A 26,450-nucleotide genomic window follows, 5' to 3' on the forward strand; every position below is an offset into this window, starting at 1 on the left:
AGGACCAGGTGCTTTCAGAACCAGAGACCAAGGTAAGAGTACAGATGATGGGGGCTGGGAAGGTGGCTCAGTGGTGGAGTGTTGCCTTGCATGCACGAGGCCCTAGATTCGATTCCTCAGCACCACATAAGTAGAAAAAGCCAGAAGTGGCACCACGGCTCAAGTGGTAGAGCACTAGCCTTGAGCTGAAGAGCTGAAGGACAGAGCCCACGCCCAGAATTCAGGCCCCATGACCGACAAAAATAAATAAATAAATAAATACAGATGATGGGCAGGAGACAAGTGAGGGGCTGAGCCTCTGCTTCTTTTTCACCCCCTTCTTATCTTTACAGGCTATGGGAAAGGTTTCTCGATTCAGAATACGCCGGACACCAGTCCGTCCTCAGCTAAAGCTCACGCCAATGGGGCTCCCTCGACCAATCAGGTGAGTGGGTCACCAGGCAGAGAGTTGGTTTAGCCAAGCAAGCAGAAGCTTATACTCCCCTGAAGTATGGCTATATCTCCTATCAGGACCAAGGTCCAGGCTGGGGAATTCAATTTGGTATGGACAAGGTTTGTGCTTAGAACTTCCTGTCTGCCTCAGATAGCACTCACTAATCCTGGCAAGTCCCAGAAACTCAACTACAAATCAGCCCTAATGGAGTCCTTTAAACTCTGCTGGCCTGTGGTTTCTTAGTGGCCTCTGCACTTTGCTCTCAGGTTGAACAAGAAGGAATTTAGTTTGGAAGAAATTTATACCAACAAGAATTATCAATCGCCAACAACCAGGAGGTGAGATTCTTGGAAGGTTTTGAAGGTGATACAGGGAAACTAGAACCAAGAGCCATGTTAGTAAACAGCTGCTCTCTCCCTGCTTGATCCAGGACCTTTGAGACCATCTTTGAGGAGCCTCGGGAGCGCAATGGGACTCTGATTCTTACCAGTTCAAAGAAGCTCCGGCGGGCTGTAGAATTTCGGGACAGCAGCCTTCCTCGATCCCGCCGGCCATCTCGTGGCATCCGAGCTGCACCTAGCAGGACCCTTACTCCCAAGGTGTCACCCAGCAAAGATGTGGGAGCCCTGCTACAGCAGCGTCTGGAGGAGCTTGATGCCTTGCTTCTGGAGGAAGAGTTGGATGGGAAGCAGCCCCATCAACCCTAGGAGCTCCAGCTGTTTTGTCCTGCCATCCATCCTGGAGGGGAAAACCTCTGAAGCAATTATATTTTTTTCCTCTATATTTCTAAGTAAAGTTTTCAATATGTTTGATTCTTTTGTGTCTCTAGCTAAGTTGGAAATTGACCATACTGATAATTTTCTATGTTGTCTGGAAAAGTGGGGGTGGAGGAGGGAGTAGGAAAAGATGAGGGACAGAGAAGAAACAATTGGTCATTGAAGATCTACTCTTCTCCAAAGCACAGGGCTGGGTTTGGAACTCAGTATCTGTGTTTGCTTGACTTGTACCCTATCAATTGAGCCATGCTTCCAGTACCACTTTTTAATGTTTTGTATGTTCTGGGGCTTGAATTAGGCCTGGGTGCTGTCCCCAAGCTTTTCTGCTCAAGGCTGTATCTCCACCACGTTGAGCCACAGCTCTACTTCCTTTACTAGTTTTTTTTTTGGTTTGTTTTTTTTGTTTTTTGCCGGTCATGGGGCCTGAACTCTGGGTCTGGGTGCTGTCCCTCAGCTCTTCCACTCAAGGCTAGTGCTCTATCACTGGAGCCACAGCGCCACTTCCGGCTTTTTCTGTTTAAGTGGTGCTGAGGAATCGAACCCAGGGCCTCATGCTTGCAAGGCATGCACTCTACCGCTGAGCTACCTTCCCAGCTCCCCTTTACTAATTATTTTGGAGACAGACTTTTATGCCACCTCTGGATATCAGCTTCCTGAATAGCTTGGATTATAGGCATGAACTACCAGCACCAGGCCCCAAAATAACTTTTTATTTGTAAATTCTGAGGAGGATACTTCTGAATGAGACCTGGGATCCTTGTCAGAATTTTCCCATGCCATTTACCTCAAAGAGGCTTAAAGATACAGAGTAAGCTAAAGCCTTGAGCAAGATAGTCCTGAATCCCTTCCAACTTGCAGACTTGGGATGCCAGAGCAAAAGCTAAAATCAAAGTCCTAGTGCCAATGGCTCACTGTAATCCTAGCTACTCCCGAGGCTGAGATCTGAGGATGGAAATTTGGAGCCCGCCCAGGCAGTCAAGTTAGCACCAATTAACCACCAAAAAGGCCTGGAGTGAAACGGTGGCTCAAGTGGCAAAGTGCTAGCCTTGAGCGAAAAAGCTAAGGGTCAGCCCAGGCCCCCAGTTCTGGCCCCAGTACTGGCACACACACACACACACACAATAATAGCCTGTCACCGGTAACATAACGTAGCCCTATGAAAGAATTAGGGTTAGGGTGAGCATGACACATTAAAACGGGTCAGTCAGTGGCACTCGCCATCTTTCACGTGGAGTCGGTGGAATGCTGGCCAGAGATGGCTGGAACCAGGATCCTAGCTGCTTTACCCGTCCTCGGTAAAACGTGCAGATAGCAGCGTGTGAAGAGAATTGCTACTACCAAATGAGTTAAAAGGAGCTCGGGGAGCTCCGTCCAGCACTCTAACCCGGCTGTAACCCAACGCGGTCTTCCCACAGGCACTAGAAAATAACGCGAGGCCTTGAAGCCATCTGACACCGCGGAGCGATCTACCAAGGAAGCCCTAGGGGTGGTGCGGTCACTAGGCGCATGCGCAAAACGCCAAGCGACGAAAATCGGGAAACGCCAAGCGACGAAAATCGGAGCAACTGCACGTAGAACCGCACCTTCCGCAGCCGCGCGCCGCCAAGCGGCCAACTGCCCCCTACGACGAACTCCTCGCCCAACTCCTCGCCTGAACGCCGTCAGAAAGAAGCCAATAAACGAAGAGTAGGAAGAGGCGGGGCTACCGGGGGAACCACCCCAAACACCTACTTCTAACCAGTCGAGTCACAAGACTTGGGAGAGGGCGGAGCTAACCTGATGTAACCCAATCCAAGATTTGAGGGCGGTTACATATTACCCACTCCCCAGAGCTTGACTCCGCCCTTCGCCTTGACGCACATTTGCCCACCTATCAATGACTAGGCCTGTGCGGGGGGAGGGGAAGGGGGCGGAGAGTGGGAGGAGGCAGAGAGAGGAAGGAGGCGTAGGCTGAGGAGGAAGAGGGAGGAGGGGCAGGGGAGTCCTGGCGGAGAAGAGGCCTGGGACTCCAAAGGAGACAACAGGAAGATGCGCTGGAGTTTTTTCGCGGCCCAACGGTCGTTCCGCATCCCCTAAAGCACAAGTTAGGCAAAGACGGAAGAAAAGAGGAAGAGACTTTTATGTCGGCGTACAGAGGAGCTACACCCGTCACCGTTGCCTCACATCCGGGGCTTTGGAGGGCTGGCCCCGGGGCCCCGCCCCCCCTCGCGCCTTTCATGGCGAACGGAGGCGGAGGATGGAAAAGCTGGGTCCGGAGAAGGCCCCTTTAAATCTTAAAGGGGTGGCCACCGATCTCTGCCGACTTGAACGCTAGCCTTAAAGGAGAAGCTGTCGAACCGAAGGTTGACAAATCGTGAACTCTGCTGTTGGGAGAACCGGGACGATTGGTTTTTCTCTTCTCTGCTCCCGCCCCACGGAAGAAGTCCTTTAAACTCTGCTTAAAGGGGAAGTGGTTGCTTGTGGAGGAGTAGAAACCAGCTCTCGAGCTCTTAAAGGATCGGCCTGCTGTTAGAAGGACCCTGGACTCCTTAAAGGGGTGGCCTCTTTTAGCCGGAGGACTTGAGACACTTTTAAAGGGAAGGTCTGCGTTTCGGGTCGAGCTTTCGGCCCCTTTTAAAGGGGTGGTCCTTCCTCTTCCTCGGGGAGACTTGCCTCGACCCCTGGCAGGGGGCGGCCACCGCACTAGGCCGGCCGGACACCGGCGGGTCGTCTTAAAGGGGCCGGGGGCTGGACAGCTTGAGGACTCGCCTTAAAGGGACGGCCGCCCCGTTTTCGCCGTCGCGGCCCCGCCGGCCCCACAGGGGGGGCCCTCGGGCTTGTCGCCCCGGGGGCGGCGCCGGCTCTCCGGGCCTTGGCCTTGGGGCGAGTTCGGGGCCAGCAGATCCTGCTTTAGAGGGGAAGCCGGGGCCTTCTCTTCCCTGAGCCGCCGTCAGCACCGCGCCTGCGACCCCCGGCCTGCGGACAGGCCACTCCGGGCCCCGTCGCCTCCGGATGCGGCGCTGAGGGCCGTCGCCATGGAGACAGCAGCGGCCGCAGCCCCAGGCCCGGGCTGGGTGGCCGAGGGGGAGCGTCGGCGGCGGCGCTGCTCGCGCCGGGACCGAGACCGGGAACAGCGGCGCCGCCGCGGGCCGGGCGGCGACGCGCCCCGGGCCTTGCTGGCCGCCCCGCGCGGCTCTTCGTCGTCGTCGTCGCCGCCGCCGCCCGCCAGGCCCTGGTCCTCCGCCTCGTCGGGTGAGCGGCCCGGGGGCCCGAGGCGGCGGCGACCTCGTCCCAGACCGCGGCCCCCGCGGCCCCGAGCTCGGAAGCGGCCCGCCGGCTCGGGCAGCCGTGGGGAAGAGGAGGAGGAGGAGGAAGAGGGGGGCCCCGACGACGGAGAGGCCGAGGAGGAGCCGGAGGAAGAAGAGGAGGAGGAGGAGGACTTGATCGATGGCTTTGCCATCGCCAGCTTCGCCAGCCTCGAGGCCTTGCAGGTAAGGCCTGGCGGGACGGGGCCTGGGGGTCCGAGGGGCAGAGCAGGCACCGTGCCTTGGGTGGGGGAGTGCGGGGTGGGGGGGGGTTGCTGCCACCCAAACCAGAGCGACCGGCTCCTCTGGCCGGCCTCGCCCCACCCTAGGGTAGGAGGAGGTAGAGCAGTTAGTCTCCAGGGACCAGCTGGGTCACCAGCCAGAGGCGCTTTGGAAGCCTGATCACCCCTAAAAGAGGTGGGAAGCTTTCATTTTCCATCCACGTCAGTCCCACCTCCTCCTCCACAGAAGGATGCATCTCTTCAGCCCCCAGAGCGACTGGAACATCGGCTGAAGCATTCTGGGAAACGGAAGAGGGGGGGCTCCAGTGGGGCCACTGGGGAGCCAGGGGACAGCTCTGATCGAGAGCCTGGCCGGCCCCCTGGGGATCGAGCCCGCAAATGGCCCAATAAGCGGAGAAGGAAAGAGGTGAGCTCTTCCCAGATACACATCCTCTAAAACTGACAGGCATAGTGTCTTGACTTATGTCCAATCAGCAGTACCACTGCCCACTCTAAACAGTGATCCCAGTCTTTAATGCAGAAAAGAATGCCAAACCAGCCAGAGTGCCCCCCCCCCTTTCAGGCCTGACAAAGAATTATGTACAGTCAGATTCACCTGCTTGTGGTTGGTATTATGTCTACTTCAAACATGCTAGTAATTCAAGACACATCTAAAGGACTTGGTTGAATGATAAATGAGTTAAATGTGGTCCCTTTCCTTCCCTGGAGGTGGTGGCAGTGGACAAGTAAACATTTGGGCCACGATTTGGGAGGCTACATAAGGTGGGGATTGGGGAGCAGTGCTGCAGAAACCAACATGAGGAAGCCACTCATTCGGCCTGGGGGATGGGCGAGGGTTGTGGTTAGGGAAAGCCCCCTATGATGTCTTAGGCCCCGAAGTACAGTCAGAAGTTTGCTAAGAGGAGAAATGGAGAAAAGCTGTTTTGAGCAAAGGCACATAGATGTGAGAACCTGTTGTACTTAAAGAGTCTGGCAAGCACATTGGGAATGAGAGAAGCTAGAAAAGCATGGGGGACCTTGAATACTGAACTGGGAGTTGAAATTTTGTTGAATTGCCTGGATATCTAGTCATCCTGCCTTACCTCTGGACTCTGGTCTTTCTCAGGCCTTCTCTCGCCATTCTCTGGAAGCTGGATACATAGTAAGTGCTGTCTCCCTAAATTGGCCTCTCCTCACCCCTTGTATCCCACTTTTCTTTCCTTTCCTGACACCTCTTTTTTTTTCCCTCTTCCCAGTGTGATGCGGAAAGTGATCTGGATGAGAGGGTGAGTGGGGCTGGAACTTGTTGGGTGGGCAGTGTCACGGCCTATCAAATAGACTATAATTTAAAGACCTTCTGAATGCAGCAAAAGCCTCCTTTTGAGTGGGCAGCATGAATTAGGTTGAGCCAGGAAGACTAGCTGCAAGTCTTGGTATGGCATCTTTTCTAAAGAGCCATCACCATTTCTTCATGGTAATCCATAATGGTTCTTCCTAGCCATTAGTCCGCTTATACTATAAGGCTTTTTGAATGAGGAGTCTGAGCAAAGACAAGCCGTAAGACGTGAAGCTACTTCAGTGTCATTGAAGGAGCTCTTCCATGTAGGGGAATTTCAGTTTATTATTAGAGCTTATTTGCTTCTTCTGAGCTAATGTATCCTAGGAAATAATGCTATATCCATTTACTCCTGTAAGTAACTCAGTTTGTACTTACTGATGTTTGTCTCATTTTCCTTCAGAAGTTTTCTGGGCATGGAGTATGATGTCCCAGAGAACCGTCTGTCCAAGGGGAGTGGCCAATTTCCTGCCACATGAAAATAGGGATCCATTCTCAAGAGAATTTTAAGTCTAGGTTTTTAAGGAGTCTCTAGGTTTCATTGTATTAGCAGCTTAGTTTTTTGCTAAGGCTAGGGAGCTAAACGGATGTTTAGGCCAGGTGGGCCTAAGGCCTGTCTGACACTTTGATTTGCCTGCTTTTTGTTACTAAAGTGCTGCCTTGATTCAGTCTTCTTGGACTAGCAGATTTTTTTCTGTTTGGCTCTGCTGCCCCACTTCTGTCTCCAAGCTTAACTCCTGCTAAAGCCCAAAGTCCAGTGGTAGAATAGAGTTGCTATCACCCCCATACCTCGCCGGCTCCCGAGGCTATGGGCCTTCCTAGGTGGAGGCCTGGCTTGACTATAACTTAACCATCTTCCTACCTTCTCTGCCAGGTCTCTGATGATGACCTCGACCCATCCTTTACTGTCTCAACCAGCAAAGGTTGGTGCCAAGGGCTGGGATGGAGGCAAGCGGGAAGAGTTGGGTGAGCATGAACTTCAGCTGAGCATGTCTGCTGTCCTGCCCTCACAGCCTCGGGGCCCCATGGCGCCTTCAATGGGAACTGTGAAGCAAAACTCTCCGTGGTCCCTAAAGTGTCGGGCCTGGAGCGGAGCCAGGAACAGCCCCCAGGGCCCGACCCGCTGCTAGTGCCTTTCCCCCCAAAGGAACCACCGCCTCCACCAGCCCCTCGGCCTCCTGTCTCACCCCCTGCACCCTTGCCGGCCACCCCCAGCCTGCCACCCCCACCCCAGCCCCAGCTGCAGCTTCGGGTCTCGCCATTCGGCCTCCGCACTTCTCCCTATGGCAGCAGCCTGGATCTCAGCACTGGCAGGTGAGTGACTCAGGTAGCTGGTCTGATCTGGAAGGGCCTGGTTATTTGGCTCCAAACCCTTGCATTCTTTGATGGACATGGGATGGGGGTGTGGCGTGAAAAAGGATTCTGAGGCTAAAAAGTTTGAGAGACACTGGGTGAAATACAATTTCCGAGATGACTCTAGGACTTATCTGGGCAATCAATCCTATTGGTGCCATTTCCAGGTTTTATTTTCTGGTGAGAATTTCTTCTAAAGCAAATCTGCTAGGAATAGTGCTCTTTGGAATATACTTTGGGAAATTCTGACATGATACTTAAAGAGTGCCGGCTTTGGTGTCAGTAAGACCCGGATTCAAATTATTCTTCTGCCACTTACTGGCTCTGTGATTTCTGACAAGTCATTTAACCTCTGAGCCTCAGTTTCCTCTTTCCTACAAAATGAAATAATAACGGTACTTTCATCCTAAAGCTGTTGTCTAGCTAATTCGGAGTAAACACAGTGTTTCCGAAAGCGTGTATACTCGTCACAAGTGGGGACTGGGGATGATGCCAGGTCTCACCTGAGTTAGCTCTAAACTGAGTCACAGGTTAGCTTTTATGTGCTTTAGGAAAACATGGCTAGTACCGCAACTTGAGTTTACGTGTTACTGCTTGGGGTGAGGCCAAAAAAGGAGAGTGAGTTGTAGAACTTGCATAGTACATACAGATGGTTGTATGGCCGCAGCAGTGTTGAGAAGTGGTGTAAATGCGGGAAACTTGCCATAGCTTATAAAGCAGTGCCAGCAGTTGGCCTACAGTAAATGCTCACCAAAGGGTAAGGAATCGTTGATACTGTCATTATTGTTGCTCTTTCTGTTGTCATCATCATTGTTATTATTGAGAAAACTAAGGCTCAGAGGGGGGCAGTGACTTGCTCAAGGTTTCCCATGGTGTTTGTGGCAAGATGTGCCTAGAATTCGAGCTCCTGATTCCTAGGACAGGCCAGTGTGGTTGCTCCACTGTCTTAGGGTGGGAACCCAGGTGGCCCAGTGTAATTAGACATCAAAATGAATGATCTGTTTGGTGCTGTGATTGAGTCAGAAAAGGGAAAGTCATATGGCCAGAGATGGCAGAGGTAGAAGAGAGGGGGTTTGTCGGGGGTGGGAGGCACCTCAGTCTGAGGCTGGGTTATCTGAAGGAGCTCTGCCATCTCCTGTGTTGGAGAAACGAAGTATTACCACCCAGGCTTCTGACCCCCTCCTGTCAGAGCTGGCACCTCCCACTTCCTCACTCATCTCCCCACTTCTCTCCCCAGCTCTTCACGGCCGCCCCCCAAGGCCCCGGCCCCTCCCGTGGCTCAGCCTCCCCCCTCATCATCCTCTTCGTCCTCCTCCTCCTCATCTGCCTCCTCCTCGTCCGCGCAGCTCACCCACCGGCCCCCAACGCCCTCACTGCCCTTGCCTCTGTCCGCCCACAGCTTTCCTCCCCCGGGCCTGCGGGCCCCCCCTCCACCCCACCACCCCTCCTTGTTCTCCCCTGGCCCTCCCCTGCCCCCACCCCCACCCCTGCTGCAGGTGCCAGGGCACCCTGGGGCCTCAGCCGCTAACGCCCTTTCTGGTGAGTGTGGGGTCCTGGCCGGGGGGTGGGGGGGACCATGGCTCTGAGCTCTGGCCCAGTTGGCTTTAGGGCCTCTGGGCCTCAGCCTACAGCAGTACTTGAGGAGGGAGTGAGTGGCTCAAGGCCAGAGGGAAGGCGAGTCACTGGGGCCTAAGGAGGCTGACATGGTGGCAACAGATACGAAAGCCTTCTCCCCTCCCCTCCCACAGAGCAGGACCTGATCGGCCAGGACCTGAACTCTCGCTACCTGAATGCCCAGGGTGGCCCTGAGGTGGTGGGAGCAGGGGGCTCAGCCCGGCCCCTGGCCTTCCAGTTCCACCAGCACAACCACCAGCACCAGCACACCCACCAGCACACCCACCAGCACTTCACCCCTTATCCCCCGGGCCTGCTGCCACCCCATGGCCCCCACATGGTGAGCTCCTCATTGGGCTGGTGATGAGGCTCAGAGGCCTGGGGGAGGGCGTGGCTTGAGGTCAAGGCCCTGGGTCCCTCGCCAGCAGCTTACTCTTCCCTTCTCTTCCCTAGTTTGAGAAATACCCAGGAAAGATGGAAGGCCTTTTCCGACATAATGTGAGTGTGTGTGAGTGTGTGTGATGTATGGATATGGATGTGTCCATGCATGCATGTGGCCCTGACTGTTGGAGTCCAATCTTTAGCTCCAGAAGCCAGAGCCTTAAGCCTGGGAGAGCTCCAAGGGGATGTGGGGAGGTAGGAGGGTTAGGGTGGAGGCCCGAGGACTGACTGATGGGTAGACCAGATCCGGACTATACCTCCACCCCCTGCTTGGACTAGTCCCCTTCTCTCCACAGCCGTACATGGCCTTTCCTCCCGCAGTGCCCGGGCTCCCTCCGGGCCTCCCGCCAGCTGTCTCCTTTGGCTCCCTGCAGGGGGCCTTCCAGCCCAAGGTGAGCCTCCAATCCAGCCATACCACTGCCTCCCACCCCTTATAGACTCAAGCATCCTGGATCTCCATGCTTTTCTTCCCATTCCTCCAAACCTGTCTATAGCTTCTTGCCCTCTTTTCTGGATCCAAGTTTGTTGTTTTTTTTTTTAATTTTTTTTTTTCCATTGTGCTGTTTCTGTGTCCCAAACGTAAGATTCTTTGACTTGTGCTAGTCCTGGGGCCTGAACTCGGGGCCTAGACACTGGCCCTGAGCCTTTTTGCTCAAGGTTAGCACTCTAATACTTGAGGCACAGCTCCAGTTCCTGCACCTAAGTTTTTGTATAACCATGCTCCCTCTCTGTCCCATCCCCCAGCTTGGTTCTAGACCCCCTTTTTTAATGCTTGGTGCCAGCTCTCCTGTCTAATTCCTCCACTCCCCTTTACCAGAGCACGAACCCTGAGCTGCCACCACGACTGGGGCCAGTGCCAAGCGGGCTCCCCCAGAAGGGGACACAGGTGAGGGGGTCAGGGTAGGTCCTGGGGAAGGAAGCTAAAAGGTATGTTGAGGGGAAAGTAGGAGAGTTCACCATTGACTCCTCCCTTTAATACACAATCAGAGGTATCCCTAGGTGTCTACAGAGAGAGGATTTCTATAAATAACAGGATTTCCCAGGCATGAGAAATAGGAGGCTTATTATGTGGGCCCAGGAATAAGGTAATATTAGGGAAATGGTTTTATTTTTGGTGCTACTGGGGATCAAACTCAGGGCCTCACCATTCCTAGCGCACATTCCACCACTGTTACATCCCCCAGCCCAAGGACAGTAGATTCTGTGGAGCTTCTTGAATTAGGTCAAATTTAATTTTTTGTTCCCCAAATGACATAGCAGGAAGCCCTGTCCACAAAGCTTTCTCTTTGAGAAGTGGTTGAGGAGCCAGAGATTTGCTTTTCTCTTTGCACATGTAGCAGCCTTAGACTTGAAGGCTGTAAGAACATGGCTGAGCACTGCATGTGTTTCCTATGGGCTAGACTAGACCCGCGTTTTCCAGCTTCCTTGAAAGGTGTTTTTTCTGTTTGTCTGTCTTATTTTTTTTTTTAAAGATAACTTACTTAAATTGATGCTTCCAATATATAATACTGCTCATTGAAAGACCTATCCTGCCTGCCTGTAGCAACTCCTCAACCCTCCGAGCAGGGCACTTTCCTTGGGGAGGTGTTGGAGGAGAGATGGCTGGAGTGGGAGAGAGAGGACAGAGAAGGGGATTTTGACACCAGAAATGTTGAAGGGAGTCAGAGACTCAGGGAGGCATCTAGGGGCAAATAGATGCTATGGATATGAAGCACCAAGGTTAGTGAACACGTGTGAATTGCCTTCAATCTTTCCTTTGCCATCCCCAGATCCCCGACCATTTCCGGCCACCTTTGAGGGTGAGTTTGTTGAGGACCTCAGGCTGCATGAGGCTGGGGGCTGGTGTTATAGGGCATTCTGGCTAAAGGGTGGGAGGGTTCCTACTTGGGAACGATGAAAAGGGCCAAGACATGGAAGAAGCCAAATGTGACACAATAGAAAGGGAAGGTCTTTGAAGTCACAGACCTCGGCTCAGATATAACCGGCCATGGGACCTTGGGCAAGACAGTTTTATCTCTCTGAGCCTCAGTTTCCTAGACTTTAAAATGAACCTGGTCATCTCTTGGTTGTAGGAATGGTGAGTAGGGACGTTGTGTGACAAGGCTGGGCTCACGGCCGGGCCTGGAGTGGGTGATGAGTGAATGTTCTTTGCTTCCCTTTCCCTTTGGTCATCCATCTGGGGCGACAGAAACCAGGGAAGTGGTGTGCCATGCACGTGCGCGTGGCTTACATGATCCTGAGACACCAGGAAAAGATGAAGGTACTGGGGCCGGAGGGCTGGGGAGAGTGGGTCTGAGAGGCAAGGATGGCCTGAGCTCTGGGGCAGCTGCATTCAATGGAACTCTGTAGAATCTTGGCCAGAAACATTCTCTCCTGTCTCATCACTGCTGCACAGTGTGTTCTTGGGTTAATTCTGGGATGATGATCAGAGAGGTAGAAGTAGAGGAAGAGGATAGCAGCTAAGCTCCTCGGTGTGAGCCAGCCCTTGGAAGGGAGCTCATGGTGGGAGAATGACAGTAGGGACTTCGTAAGAAAGAGACAGAGAAAAAAAATGGAAACAGTACTGGCCCTGGCTCTTCACTCACCTATTTGCCCTCTCCCTGTGTCTCACACAGGGTGACTCCCACAAGCTTGACTTTCGGAACGACCTCCTGCCCTGCCTTCCGGGGCCCTATGGGGTCCTGCCCCCTGGGCAGGAACTCTCCCACCCGGCCTCCCTCTTCACTGCGACTGGTGAGTCTGGCCAGCCCTCCTAGGGTCTGAGATTCCCCACCTATGGCCCAAGGTCCACCTTGCGCCAACTCAGCCTCATGAGTTTCCCACCTCTCTGCCCAGGTGCCGTCCACGCTGCAACCAACCCTTTCACGGCAGCTCCCGGGGCCCACGGACCCTTCCTGAGCCCCAGCACCCACATTGGTAAGAGCCAAGGGCATGTTGGGCATCCCAGGCCTTGTCCCCAACTTCCCAGATGTTCTGGAGCTGCAAGATGGACATCAGACCCGAGAAGCAGCTAGAATGGGGTGGATTCTGGTTCCATTTGCTTTGTGGCCTTGGGCAAATTACTCGACCTGTTCTGAGCTGTGAGTTCCTTAGCTATAAATAAGTGGCAAAGAGCAGTGACTCCCTCTTTCTGCCATAGCACACTCTGTCTCTGAAATAGCCAGGAATAGAGGGGTAGCATGCTACCTGGGAGAGGAAAGGGGGAAGGGGTAGCTAGCTGTGCAGGCTCAGGGGAACTTGGCAGGTTTCTTGGGGGAAGATTTAAGCTCGCTCTGGGTGGACAAGAAGGAGTTGAGTTTGGATGGAAGCATTTCTGGCTGCAGTTCCCATGGGCTAGTTGTTCTACCAGCTGTGACACATTCATGAAGTGAGGGTGAATCTGGGAAGGGCTCTACATGGGAGAGAAGACAGCTGAGATCTTCAGGCCAGTAGCTTGCTAGTGTCAAGGTCCGCTAAATGGGTTCAGGTGGCTGATGTGAGGGAATGGGAATAAGAGCTTGATCTCTTAATATCAGAATGGCCCTGGTAGCTGGGAAGGTGGCTCAGTGGTAGAGCGCTTGCCTTGCATGCCAGAGGCCCTGGGTTCGATTCCTCAGCACCACATAAGCAAAAAGAAAAAAGCCAGAAGTGGAGCTGTGGCACAAGTAGTAGAGCGCTAGCCTTGAGCTGAAGAGCTGAGGGACAGTGCCCAGGCCCAGAGTTCAGGACACACGACTGGACCCCCCCGTCCCAAAAGAAAAGACTTAATGAAAACTCCTGATGAGTATGCTCAGTATCTTTATAGGCTGAGAAGGTGGCTCAGTGGTAAAGCGCTTGCCTTGCATGCCTGAGGCCCTGGGTTTGATTCCTCAGCACCACAAAAGCAAAAAGAAGCTATGGCTCAGGTGGTAGAGCACTAGCCTTGAGCTGAAGAGCTGAGGGACAACACCCAGGCCCAGAGTTCAGGCCCCATGACCGGACCCAAAAAAAAAAAAAACAGAACAGCCCTGGTTTGTGAGTACACCTCACAGTTTGATGATCTTTGACAAGTCATTTCACCTCTCTGAGCCTATTTTATCATTTGAAAGTGGGAATACTCCTGTATCCTGGTGCTTGGGACACTGGGCTAATAAACAACATGGTACGTGTCAAATCACAGTGCCTTGCCTGGTCCGAGGAAATGTTTAGGACTCCTGGCCTGCTTACTGATTTGCCTCTTCCCCCCATTTCTTTGCTCCTGCTCACAGTTCGGTGCCCATGCTCTGACATCTCTCCTTTTTTTTTCCCCCCCCAATAGATCCTTTTGGGCGTCCCACAAGCTTCGCCTCCTTGGCTGCCCTCTCCAACGGGGCCTTTGGAGGCCTGGGCAGCCCCACATTCAGTGAGTGCTGGGTGGGGGTGTGCAGAGGGTTCTGGGGGGGGGGGATTTGTCACTTATCACACAGGATCTGGAGCTTCTCACTCCTGGCCCCTATGGCTTTCTATTTCACTATCTGCCTAGACTCCGGCGCCGTCTTTGCCCAGAAAGAAAGTCCAGGGGCCCCACCAACCTTCGCCTCTCCCCCAGACCCGTGGGGCCGCCTGCACCGCAGTCCTCTGGCGTTTCCTGCCTGGGTCCGGCCCCCTGAGGCCGCCCGGACACCAGGCTCAGACAAGGAGCGGCCTGTGGAGCGGAGAGAGCCTTCTATCACCAAGGAGGAGAAGGATAGGTATGTCTCCCTGCCCTGCCAACATGCCGCTCTCGCCGTCCTTCAGTCTTCTGGAGCACCTTCATTATTTCCTTATCTCTGCCTTAGGGACCTCCCTTTCTCAAGGCCCCAGCTCCGAGTTTCTCCTGCTACTCCTAAGACTCGGGCTGGTGAGGAAGGGGCACGGCCAGCCAAGGAGTCTGTGCGAGTAAAGGAAGAGCGGAAAGAAGAGGCTGCTGCCGCCGCCGCCGCCGCTGCCGCCGCCGCCGCTGCTGCCGCTGCCACAGGGCCTCAAGGCCTTCACCTGCTGTTCGAGAGGCCCAGGCCACCCCCCTTTCTGGGCCCTAGTCCACCAGAGCGCTGTGCAGGCTTCCTGGAGCCAGCCTGGTTGGCAGGGCCCCCACGCCTGGCCAGGCCACCTCGCTTCTATGAGGCCGGTGAGGAGCTGACTGGACCTGGGGCTGTGGCTGCTGCCCGCCTCTATGGTCTAGAGCCTGCTCATCCACTGCTATACAGCCGCTTGGCTCCTCCACCGCCACCCGCCGCGGCCCCAGGAACCCCCCACCTTCTCAGCAAGACCCCACCAGGAGCCCTCTTGGGGGCACCACCTCCACTTGTGCCCGCCCCCCGGCCCAGCTCTCCACCTAGGGCCCCTGGCCCAGCCCGGGCTGACAGGTGAGGGGAGGGGAGGGACCAGCAAAGCTCCATTCCCCTTTTCCTTTTGATAAGGCCCTGGGCCTGAGGTTTTTGAGCCAGTGCTGGAAGGCAAAGATCATGACCCTCGCAGCCATCTCTGAGGTCATGGGCCTGGGAGTAGAACTCCAACCCCCACAAGGTCAAGTATCCTATGGACCGTGGGGACACTGGGAGGGTAGAGGCCACAAGCCTCTGGAGAGAGGTGTATGTGTACATGAGAAGAGGGGTCATTTCAGAGGTCATAGCAGACGACCTCCTGAGGTGCACCATCTTCCCCTCTGAGGTCCTCTAGGCCCTTGGCCTGCCTCCCCAAGGGCTCACTTAGCCAGAGGCCAAAGTGCTCCCTCCTCTTCTACCATCCAAGTCCTGTGCCCTTCTAGGGCTGGAGGATGAGGGAACTAAAGGAAAGGGGGTTCCATGTACATATTTATCACCCCTTCTATATAGCCCCCAGACCTTTTGTACATTTTTACAGGGGTGCCCCTCCCAATGACCCCTTCCTGGTTAATTAAATCCTCAGACTGGTGCTGTGTTCCTAGCCTCTGGCCTCTCTGTGGGGGGAGGGGGGGGTCACAGGGGAAAAGCTGGGAGGGGACAAGTAGTAGCCCCAGGGCTTGTCCCTGGGGATACATGGGGTCCAGCCAGAGTCAGACCAAGTAGGGGGAAGGACCCTAGGGACCTAAGCTAGAGGGAAACACACTGTCAGCCCAGGTTCTCCTCAACGAGTTCTGTTAACTTTGTCCCCAGCTCTAAAAAGCTCAACCTTCAAGCCTCAGACGCCACCTCTTAATGGCTCAGTCCCCACCCCTACCCCATTTCCAAGTGCCCCCAGGACTCCTGGGCCCTGCTCCACAAAACCCTGTCCTAGGCTGGGGGGTAGGGGGCAAAGAAGGTCACCATGTACCACACACCAAAGAAGGGGGTTGGCCCTGGGGTGGGCAATACGGGCAGCTTCTTCAGCAGCCTCACGGCAACAGCCCCAGCCTTCCCAAAGCAGCAGACGCCTCCAGGCTGGGGCCCAACCTAGAAGGCAGGGCTCAGTTTAACAAACCATAACGTTGACTTTTTTCCCCCGGTGGGGCTTATTCTGTAACATGACTTGCGGATATTTATATAAAAATGAGTGTTACAATGAGGCCCCCTGGCTCCTCTTTGGGTCTGTATGGGTCGCCTGGTATGGGTTGGATTGGGTCTCGGTATAAGGGAGGGATGGGGACAATATGGCCACGTCCTATGTTTTCCTTCTGTCCTGCATTGGAGGAGTTCTGCTTCTGAGTGCATGGATTGGTATTAGGTGTTGGTTCTCTACAATGTAGGAATACATATATAAGAATGAAGCCATCTGGAAAGACATTGAATGTAAAACATCAAATTTCCCCTTTTACCATTCTTCCCCAGCCCATTCCCTTCTCAAGAGGTTGCCACTGTTGAGTATTTGGTGTGTGTTCATCATATTTCTTCCTGCGTGTTTGCCTGTATACACATGTATAGTTACATTAGATAAGATCTGTAATGGTCACTAATTGTATTTGCCAAGTACTACATAGTCATTCTATTTTCTTTCTTATTTGTCAGTCCTGGGACTTGAACTTAGGGCCTGGGCACTATCCCTGAGTTGCTTTTGCTTTTGCTTTTTTGCTCAAGGCTGGCACTCTATCACTAGAGCCACAGCGCCACTTCCGGCTTTTCCTGTTTATGTGATACTGAGGAATCAAACCCAGGGCTTGATGGGTGCCAAGCAAACACACTACCACTAAGCACTGTCCCACAGTCCCACCGCCTACGTGGTCATTCTAAAGCAATGCAAACACTAATAGTCCAGTACAAAGAGCTAGGCGCTGGTGTCTACTCAGGAGACTGAGATCTGAGGATCATGGTTCAAAGCTAGCCTGGGTCAGGCGCCCAGGGGCTCATGCCTGCAATCCTAGCTACCCAGGAGGCTGAGATTTGGGGATCATGGTTCAAAGCCAGCCCAGGCAGGAAAGTCCGTGAGGCTCTTATCTCCAATTAACCACCAGAAAACTGGAAGTAGCACTATGGCTCAACTGGTAGAGTGCCAGCCTTGAGCTAAAGAGCTCAGGATATCGCCCAGGCCTCTAGTTCAAGCCCCAGGATGAACAGAAAAAACAGTACAAAGAAAAAGTGTCCTGCCGGGCACTGGTAGCTCACGCCTGTAATCCTAGCTACTCAGGAGGCTGAGATCTGAGGATCGCAGTTCAAAGCCAGCCCGGGCAGGAGAGACCATAAGACTCCTATCTCCAATAAACCACCAGAAAACCGGAAGTGGCACTGTAGCTCAAGTGGTAGAGCGCTCGCCTTGAGCTGAAGAGCTGAGGGACAGCGCCCAGGCCCAGAGTTCAAGCCCCACGACTGACAAAAAAAAAAAGGGGGGGCTGGGAAGGTGGCTCAGTGGTAGAGCGCATGCCTTGCATGCCAGAGGCCCTGGGTTCGATTCCTCAGCACCACATAAGCAAAAAGAAAAAAGCCGGAAGTGGTGCTGTGGCTCCAGTGGTAGGGTGCTAGCCTTGAGCTGAAGAGCTGAGGGACAGTGCCCAGGCCCAGAGTTCAGGCCCCACGACTGGACCAAAAAAAAAAAAGTGTCCTATAATCCCAGCTCTCAAGAGGTAACCACTGTTAATTATATCAAGGGTAAATTCCTCTTCTATATGACTAAGTTGTTTTTGGTTGTAGTTTTGCTGGTACTGGGGTTTGAACTCAGAGAGCCCTGAAGCACTTGTTCACCTTTTTCAATCATGGCTGGCACTGTACCACTTGAGCCACACTTCCATGCTTGTTCATTGGAGAGGTAAGAGACAGATTTGTCTGACCAGGTTGGCTCTAAACTGTGATTCTCAGATCTCAACCTCTTGAACAACTGGGATTATAGACACAAGCCACCAGTGTCTGCCATGATTAAAATATTTTTGGAAAGTAGGATTATGCCTGTGAAACCAATTTGCAACCTCCATTTTGCACTGAGCATGATTGCTTAAAAATTTTTTGGGGGGGGGCTGGGAAGGTGGCTCAGTGGTAGAGCACTTGCCTTGCATGCCTGAGGCCCTGGGTTCGATTCCTCAGCACCACATAAGGAAAAAGCCGGAAGTGGTGCTGTGGCTCAAGTGGTAGAGCGCTAGCCTTGAGCTGAAGAGCTGAGGGACAGCGCCCAGGCCCAGAGTTCAGGCCCTACGACCAGACCAAAAAAAAAAAAATTTTTTTTTGGTGTCTTGTTATGGTGTTGAACCTTCCATTTTCCCTCCTTAACCTCCCAAGTAAGTGCTGGGATAAGAGGTGGGAACCCCCCTATGCCTACTGAAGTAAAAGACTATAATTGCATAACCAGACTTCCCAGGTCTCTCCTCATACCTAAGATTGGGTCTTTTGATCACTTATGTTTCTGCCTGTGTCTTCAGCACCCAAATTAGAAACTCCCTTTTCCCTGCTTGAACTGCCTTTTATTCTTTCAACCACTATTGATTTAATCCATCATGCCAGGCACTGAACTGGTGGCAGGAGACACAGGGGTAAACAAATCCCAGCCTTTCTGGCACTTAAATTCTACTGTGAGAGATCAGCAAATATGCTGCCTGAAGAGGCTACAGGGTAAGAATGTTGAAGGGCTGCCTTTCTTGTCCTAACCACTATGCCCTATTGATTCCTCTGCTGTGATCCAAGCTTGGGGCAAATCCTCGGGCAGAGTTAAAATGACAGTCCAGAAAAGACTGTTAGCATTTAGGAGAAAGCTAAGCAAAAACCTTTCACCATAAAGAGGCTGGTATTAGGAAATGGATTTCTTCACTCTGAACAAGTTCACATAGTAGCTATGTTTTGTTGTATGGTTGGGTGTTTTTGTTTGTTTTTGTGACAGTCGTGCTGTGTGGCCCAGACTTGTCTTCATCTCCAAATCTTGCTTCAGACTCTCAAGTGCTGGGATTTACAGGCATGAACTACCATGCTTGTCTTAAAATGGAGTTTTAATAGTCATTTCTTAGCATTACTATATAAATCTTGTGAGTCAGTAAGTAAAACAATGCCATTTCTACTGCTGATGTGTTTCTGATCAGAAACTCTTTTTAGAATCAAATTTAGAGAGATGTGATGAAGGAGAATGTTGACCTACATGCAGTTCGTGTAGGAAGCACATCTTTCACAATTGGCTGTGAAGTGGGCAGAATCTATTTGAGGGTATAGGGTGGAACAGGGAGCTAGAGTTGGGAAAGAGCACAGACAGACTGACATCAGCTGACCCTGGGCTTGACTTAGGCTCTATGATTGATGTGCAGGTGTAGATAATATATATGGTGAGAAAACAAGGGAAATGACAATACTGATCCACAGGTCCCTGTGAAACCTCCACAGGATGTGCTGAGCACAGAACTTACAACACAGTGAACATCTGATCATCTGAAAGTTATTATATGGTAAATAATTAGAAATAATGGTGGAGTACTTGCTTATCACGTGCAAGGGCCTGTATCCCCAGCACCATAAAGAAAAAGAAAAAGGGCTGGGAAGGTGGTTCAGTGGTAGAGCGCTTGCCTTGCATGCATGAGGCCCTGGGTTTGATTCCTCAGTACCACACAAGCAAAAAGAAAAAAGCCGGAAGTGGCGCTGTGGCTCAAGTGGTAGAGCGCTAGCCTTGAGCTGAAGAGCTGAGGGACAGCGCCCAGGCCCAGAGTTCAGGCCCCATGACCGGACCCAAAAAGAAAAAGCATTCCAGCCCAGGGAAACAAATCTGAGGAACTTTTTATCACCAAAAAACCACAAAAAAGGGGACTGGGAAGATGGCTCAGTGGTAGAGCGCTTGCCTTGCATGCTCGAGGCCCTGGGTTCGATTCCTCAGCACCCTATAAACAAAAAGAAAAAAGCCAGAAGTGGCGCTGTGGCTTGTCGAGTGCTAGCCTTGAGCTGAAGAGCTGAGGGTCAGCGCCCAGACCCAGAGTTCAGGCCCCATGACCAGACCCCGGAAAAAAAAAAAGGAAGAAAAGGGAGTAATTTCCCTGTTTTCAGGAAGAATGAAACAGGGAGGTAGCTCAAGTGGCAGAGCGGTTGCCTAGCATTAAGCGCTAGCTAGGTTCAATCTTCAGTGAAGTTAAAAAAAAAAAGAGGGGGTGCTGGGAAGGTGGCTCAGTGGTGGAGCGCTTGCCTTGCATGCCTGAGGCCCTGAGTTCAATTCCTCAGCACCACATAAGCAAAAAGAAAAAAGCCAGAAGGGGCACTGTGGCTCAAGTGGTAGAGTGTTAGCCTTGGGCTGAAGAGCTGAGGGACAGCGCCCAGGCCCAGAGTTCAGGCCCCACGACCGAACCCCCCCCCCAAAAAAAAGATGGAACATGGAAGTTCAGAGAAGTAACATGACATGGTACAATTTGGTTGAATTGGATAATCAATACAATGTTAACTCCTCTTGCATGCCATACTATCCTTGTTTTTGATGATCTTTATGGGGGTGTTGCTAGTTTTTTTTGATGTTTTTTGTTTTTGTTAGTGGTGGAGCTTGAACTCCAGGCCCGGACGCTGTAGCTCAGCTCTTCCACTCAAGGCTAGCACTCTACCACTTCAGCCACAGTGCCACTTCTGGTTTTCTGGTGGTTTATTGGAGATAAAACTCATAGACTTTCCTGCCCGGGCTGACTTTGAACTGTGATCCTCAGATCTCAGCCTCCTGAGTAGCTAGGATTACAGGTAGGAGTCACCTGTGCCTGGCTTGCTTTTTTTTTTTTTTTTGTCAGTTGTGGGACCTGAACTCTGGGCCTGGGCACTGTCCCTCAGCTCTTCAGCTCGAGACTAACATGCTACCACTTGAGCCATAGCACCACTTCTGGTTTTTTCTGCTTATGTGGTGCTGAGGAATCAAACCCAGGGCCTCATGCATGCAAGGCAAACACTCTACCACTGAGCCACCTTCCCAGCCCCTGGACTGGCTTTGAACCATGATCCTCAGATCTCATCTTCCTGAGTAGCTAGGATTACCATGTGTGAGCCACTGGTGCCTGGCAGTTGCTGGGGTGTTTTTTTTTTTGTTTTTTTTTGGTGGGCTTTTAAAATGTTTGTTTTTCGCCAGGTATGGAACTCAGGGTACTTGTGCATGCTATGCATTCATATTACCACCAAACTCTGTCCCAGCTCCACCCCCAGCATTGTACACATTAATAGAGCACTGCAGTATTTATACACATGCTGTGATAGTTAAGTCAAGCCTATCTATAGCAAACCTTTCTCTCTTTCTCTCATTCCTTCCTTCCTTCCTTCCTCCCTCCCTTTCCTTTCTTCCCTTCCTTTCTTCCTTCCTCTCTCTTTCTTTCTCCCTCCCTCCCTTCTTCCCTACTTCCCTTTCTCTCTCTCTCTTTTTCTTTCTCTCTCTCTCCTTCCTTCCTTCCTTCCTTCCTTTCTTTCTTTCTTTCTTTCTTCGGCCAGAACCACAGCTTGAACTCAGGGACCCAAAGTTACTCCCATTCCTTCCCTCTTTGCACTCTTTGGAAGAAAGTCTACTAATCCCCTTTATGAAGGCAAAGTATTTGCATATGTAATTAAGATTTTTTTTCCTCATAGATTTATCTGTACCCACTTATTTATTCAGTCATTTATATTAGTCTAGTTTCCTGGATATTTATTTGATATTGCAAGTTATAATCTATTATTTCCTTATGATGCTCAAATTCTTCCAGTTCTGACTTGTCTTTGTCCCTTTGACATATTTTCCTTATTGTAAGGGGGCTAGATTTTTTTTTGTTTTGGTCTGGTCGTGAGGCCTGGGCTCTGTCCCTCAGCTCTTCAGCTCAAGGCTAGCACTCTACCACTTGAGCCACAGCGCCACTTCCGGCTTTTTTCTTATATGGTGCTGAGGAATCGAACCTAGGGCCTCATGCATGCAAGGCAAGCGCTCTACCACTAAGCCACCTTCCCAGCCATTAATTTACCAGGGTATTTTATTTATTTTTATTTTTTTTTTTGGGGGTCTGGTCGTGGGGCCTGAACTCTGGGCCTGGGTACTGTCCCTCAGCTCTTCAGCTCAAAGCTAGCACTCTACCACTTGAGCCACAGTGCCACTTCCAGCGTTTTTTTGTTTTGCTTATGTGGTGCTGAAGAATCGAACCCAGGGCCTCAGGCATGCAAGGCAAACACTCTACCACTGAGCCACCTTCCCAGCCCCAGGGGGCTAGATTTTTTAATTTATCTTATTTTTTTGGTCCTGGGGCTTGAACTCAGGGCCTGAGCACTGTCCCTGAGCTTATTTTTGCTCAAGGCTAGCACTCTACCATTTGAGCCACAGCACCACTTCTGGCTTTTTCTGTGTATGTGGTACTGAGGAATCAAACCCAGGGCTTCATGCATGCTAGCCAAGCACTCTACCACTAAGCCACATTTCCAGCCCAGGGCTAGATTTTTCGAACACTGACTTTTACTTTGTTATTTTGTGTGCTTGGAATTTTGGGTCCTGCATATATATGTATATGTATATATACACACACACACACACGTATGTGTGTGTGTGTGTGTGTGTGTGTGTCTTGAAATTTAAAAACACAAAACTGCTCACATCAAGAATTTAAAAGTTTTTTTTCTTCCCTGATCACCCTCACCATTGTAAGTTCTCTTTTTTTAGTTGATTTCTGATCTATTCTCTAGGATTCTTTCTTTTGTTCTTTTAAGCAAATGTCTACATAAGTATCCATTGTTCTACATACTGCATTTTTGAAGTAACTATCTCCTTCAGATCATTCCATTTCAGTGCACAGAAAGCTACCCTTTTAAACTCTGCATAGTGTTAAGCCATTGTAAGACTATACTCGAATATATTTGACCACTATCCATCAAGAAATGTTTACGATGGGCTGGGAAGGTGGCTCAAGAGTGCTTGCCTGGCATGCATGAAGCCCTGGGTTCAATTTCTCAGCACTACATAAGCAGAAAAGGCCGGGAGTGGTGCTGTGGTTCAAGTGGTAGAGCACTAGCCTTGAGCTGAAGAGCTGAGGCACAGCGCCCAGGCCCAGAGTTCAGGCCCACGACTGACAAAAAAAAAAAAAAAGTTTACTTTGTTTCTAGTCTTTTAATAGAACTGAGGGTTGCAGTTTATATCCCCATCTTTGTGCACATGAGCAATCTGCAAGGTAATTTCTAGGAAATAAATTGCAGAGCCAAAGAGTACATGCTTTCAGAACCCTGATAGATACTTGTCCTCTACAAACTAGTATGAGAGGATCAGTCTCCCTGCTAATGATGAAAAGTAGCAGCTTTGTGTATGTGTTTGAGAGAGAGAGAGAGTGTGTGTGTGTGTGTGCTGGGCCTTGCTTTTTTTTTTTTTTTTTGCTGGTCCTGGGCCTTGAACTCAGGAACTAGGTACTGTCCCTGAGCTATTTACTCAAAGCTAGTGCTCCATTTGAGCCACAGTGCCACTTGCAGCTTTTTCTGCGTATGTGGTACTGAGGAATTAAACCCAGGGCTTCATGCATGCTAGGCAAGCACTCTACCACTAAGTCACATTCCCAGCCCAGGGGGGCTTGCTTATTTATGTATTTTATTTATTTATTTTGGCCAGTCCTGAGGCTTGAATTCAGGGTCTTGGCACCGTCTCTGAGCTTCTTTTGCTCAAGACTAGCACTCTACCACTTGAGCCACAGTGCAACTTCTGGCTTTTTCTATTTATGTGGTACTGAGGCAAACTCAGGGCTTTGTGTGTGCTAGGGAAGCACTCTACCTTTAAGCTACATTCCCTTAATTCAGGCCTTCCCAATCTCACTTGGCTTTTTCCACTCAAGGCTGGAATTTTACTACTTAAACCACACCTTCACTTCTAGCTTTTTGTTGGTTAAGTGAAGATAACATCAGGAGTGCTAGGAAGGTGGCTTAGTGGTAGAGTGCTTACCTAAGATGCATGAAGCCCTAGATTCGATTCCTCAGTACCACATAAACAGAACAAGCCGGAAGTGGCACTGTGGCTCAAGTGGTAGAGTGCTAGCCTTGAGCAAAAGCAGCTCAGGGACAGTGCCAAGGCCCCAAGTTCAAGCCTCAGGACTGGATTGAGATTTGTTTTGGTTGTGGGGCCTGAACTTTGGGCCTGGGCACTATCCCTGAGCTCTTCAGCTCATGGTGAGTGCTCTACCACTTGAGCCACAGCGCCACTTCCAGTTTTCTGGTGTTTTTTTTTTTTTTTTTTTTTGGTCCAGTCGTGGGGCCTGAACTCTGGGCCTGGGCACGTCCCTCAGCTCTTCAGCTCAAGGCTAGTGCTCTACCACTTGAGCCACAGCGCCACTTCCAGTTTTCTGGTGTTTTTTTTTTTTTTTTTTTTGGTCCAGTCGTGGGGCCTGAACTCTGGGCCTGGGCACTGTCCCTCAGCTCTTCAGCTCAAGGCTAGCGCTCTACCACTTGAGCCACAGTGCAACTTCTGGCTTTTTCTATTTATGTGGTACTGAGGCAAACTCAGGGCTTTGTGTGTGCTAGGGAAGCACTCTACCTTTAAGCTACATTCCCTTAATTCAGGCCTTCCCAATCTCACTTGGCTTTTTCCACTCAAGGCTGGAATTTTACTACTTAAACCACACCTTCACTTCTAGCTTTTTGTTGGTTAAGTGAAGATAACATCAGGAGTGCTAGGAAGGTGGCTTAGTGGTAGAGTGCTTACCTAAGATGCATGAAGCCCTAGATTCATTCCTCAGTACCACATAAACAGAACAAGCCGGAAGTGGCACTGTGGCTCAAGTGGTAGAGTGCTAGCCTTGAGCAAAAGCAGCTCAGGGACAGTGCCAAGGCCCCAAGTTCAAGCCTCAGGACTGGATTGAGATTTGTTTTGGTTGTGGGGCCTGAACTTTGGGCCTGGGCACTATCCCTGAGCTCTTCAGCTCATGGTGAGTGCTCTACCACTTGAGCCACAGCGCCACTTCCAGTTTTCTGGTGTTTTTTTTTTTTTTTTTTTGGTCCAGTCGTGGGGCCTGAACTCTGGGCCTGGGCACTGTCCCTCAGCTCTTCAGCTCAAGGCTAGCGTTCTACCACTTGAGCCACAGCGCCACTTCTGGCTTTTTTCGTTTTGCTTATGTGGTGCTGAGGAATCGAACCCATGGCCTCAGGCATGCAAGGTAGCCAAGCACTCTACCACTGAGCCACTTTCCCAGCCCTCCTAAGCTGCTTTTTGCTCAAGGCTAGCACTCAATCACTTGAGCCACAGCTCCACTTGTGGCTTTTTCTGTGTATGTCAAACCTAGAGCTTCATGTGGGGCAAGCACTCTACCACTAAGCCATATTCCCAGCCCCATGAGATTCTTTTTTGTTGTTGTTTTGTCAGTTGTGGGGCTTGAACTTTGGGCTTGGGTGCTGTTCCTGTGCTCTTCAGCTCAAGGTGAGCGCTCTACCACTTGAGCCACAGCACCACTCCCTGTTTTCTGGTGGTTTATTGGAGATAAGAGTCTCATGGACTTTCCTGTCCAGGCTGGCTTTGAACTGTGATCCTCAGATCTCAGCCTCCTGAGTAGCTAGGATGACAGGTGTGAGCCACCAGTGCCTGGCCCCCATAAGATTCTTCAAATAAGTACCAAAAGGCCAGAAGTTGAGCTGTGCCTCTACTCAGGGCCTTGGGAACCACAGCTCTACTTCTGGCTTGTGTGTGTGTGTGTGTAATTGGAGATAAGAGGCTGGCTTTACACCAGTATCCTCAGATCTCAGCCTCCCCAGTAGGTAGGTATGAGCCACTAGTGCCTGACACACTATTACTTTTTCTTTTCTCTTTCCTCCCTTTTTCTTCCTTCTCACTATATTGCTCAAGCTAGCTTGAAGCTCATAATCCTTCTGCCTCAGCCTCCTGAGTGCTGTGATTGCACACATACCACACCACACTTGGCAGGGACTCATCAATGGGAGATTGAAAGGCACTTTTGTTATGAGGACCCCCACGGCACACAGATATTTCCACTGCAGACCTGGGGCTGTTGACAGAACCCTGGGAGCTGGCAGGCCTGTAAGCACAGGCCTTCCTGGAACATTTGTAGCATCATCATCATTTTGGGTTGTGCCCTTGATATCCAGAGAAAATTACACAAGTTATGTTGAAAACGCCCAAGTCAAGACTGGTGAAACTGGCTTGTGGATGTTCAACAACCAACACTGGGAAACTGAAGCCAAGGAGAATAAAAAGGCAGAAAAAGCCAGAAGCTCAAGTGGTAGAGTGCTAGCCTTGAGCTGAAGAGCTGAGGCACAACACCCAGGCCCGGAGTTCAGGCCCAACGACCAACAAAAAAAAAAAAAAAAAATTAAGACAAATCATCCAGGGCTTAGGATGGGGAGAGAAATGAGTAAAATGGAGAAATAGAAGCTGGGCACCAGTGGCTCATGCCTGTAATCCATCTCAAGATTGTGGTTTGAAGCTAGCCCAGGCAGAAAAGTCCCTGTGAAAATTATCTCCAATTAACCACTCAAAAAGTAGAAGTGGAGCTGTGGCTAGAAGTGGTAGAGTGCTATCCTTGAACAAAATTGCTCAGGGACAACTCCCAGGCCCTGAGTTCAAGCCCCACATATAACAGCAACAACAACAGAGAAATGAAAGATGCAAGACTACTTGCCTAACAAGCATAAGGCCCTGCTTTTTTTTTTTTTTTTTTGTCGGTCATGGGGCTTGAACTCTGGGCCTGGGCGCTGTCCCTGAGCT

At 51.2% G+C, this 26,450-nt stretch overlaps 2 protein-coding genes across 2 annotated transcripts; both read left to right on the forward strand.

Moving 5' to 3' along the window:
• The first annotated feature begins 6 nt into the window (after window positions 1-6).
• Window positions 7-1,245, forward strand: Prr14 (proline rich 14). Its single transcript, XM_013011403.1, has 4 exons — window positions 7-32; window positions 333-424; window positions 700-771; window positions 864-1,245. Exons 2-4 carry the CDS (start codon window positions 336-338, stop codon window positions 1,138-1,140), a joined length of 438 nt encoding a protein of 145 aa, XP_012866857.1. The 5' UTR covers window positions 7-32; window positions 333-335; the 3' UTR covers window positions 1,141-1,245.
• Window positions 1,246-3,165: 1,920 nt separating this feature from the next.
• On the forward strand, window positions 3,166-15,957 carry Fbrs (fibrosin). The gene is made up of 18 exons (XM_013011398.1): window positions 3,166-4,679; window positions 4,962-5,141; window positions 5,841-5,876; window positions 5,971-6,000; window positions 6,925-6,973; window positions 7,064-7,364; window positions 8,641-8,942; window positions 9,152-9,357; window positions 9,471-9,515; window positions 9,755-9,850; window positions 10,276-10,344; window positions 11,228-11,257; window positions 11,647-11,718; window positions 12,074-12,191; window positions 12,294-12,374; window positions 13,735-13,818; window positions 13,939-14,146; window positions 14,234-15,957. The coding sequence occupies exons 1-18, from the start codon at window positions 4,224-4,226 to the stop codon at window positions 14,802-14,804; spliced, it is 2,934 nt and encodes a 977-aa protein (XP_012866852.1). The 5' UTR covers window positions 3,166-4,223; the 3' UTR covers window positions 14,805-15,957.
• Window positions 15,958-26,450: the final 10,493 nt, after the last annotated feature.

The sequence above is a fragment of the Dipodomys ordii genome, unplaced genomic scaffold (assembly GCF_000151885.1).
Source record: "Dipodomys ordii isolate 6190 unplaced genomic scaffold, Dord_2.0 Scaffold14, whole genome shotgun sequence".
NCBI lineage: Eukaryota > Metazoa > Chordata > Mammalia > Rodentia > Heteromyidae > Dipodomys > Dipodomys ordii.

Excerpts from the sequence above, each read along its gene's own strand:
- Prr14 (XM_013011403.1), top strand. The coding sequence starts at position 336 with ATGGGAAAGGTTTCTCGATTCAGAATACGCCGGACACCAGTCCGTCCT. Across the intron at positions 425-699 it reads GGGCTCCCTCGACCAATCAG|GTTGAACAAGAAGGAATTTA; the intron begins GTGAGTGGGTCA and ends CTTTGCTCTCAG. Across the intron at positions 772-863 it reads CAATCGCCAACAACCAGGAG|GACCTTTGAGACCATCTTTG; the intron begins GTGAGATTCTTG and ends TGCTTGATCCAG.
- Fbrs (XM_013011398.1), top strand. The coding sequence starts at position 4,224 with ATGGAGACAGCAGCGGCCGCAGCCCCAGGCCCGGGCTGGGTGGCCGAG. Across the intron at positions 4,680-4,961 it reads CCAGCCTCGAGGCCTTGCAG|AAGGATGCATCTCTTCAGCC; the intron begins GTAAGGCCTGGC and ends CCTCCTCCACAG. Across the intron at positions 11,258-11,646 it reads ATTTCCGGCCACCTTTGAGG|AAACCAGGGAAGTGGTGTGC; the intron begins GTGAGTTTGTTG and ends CTGGGGCGACAG.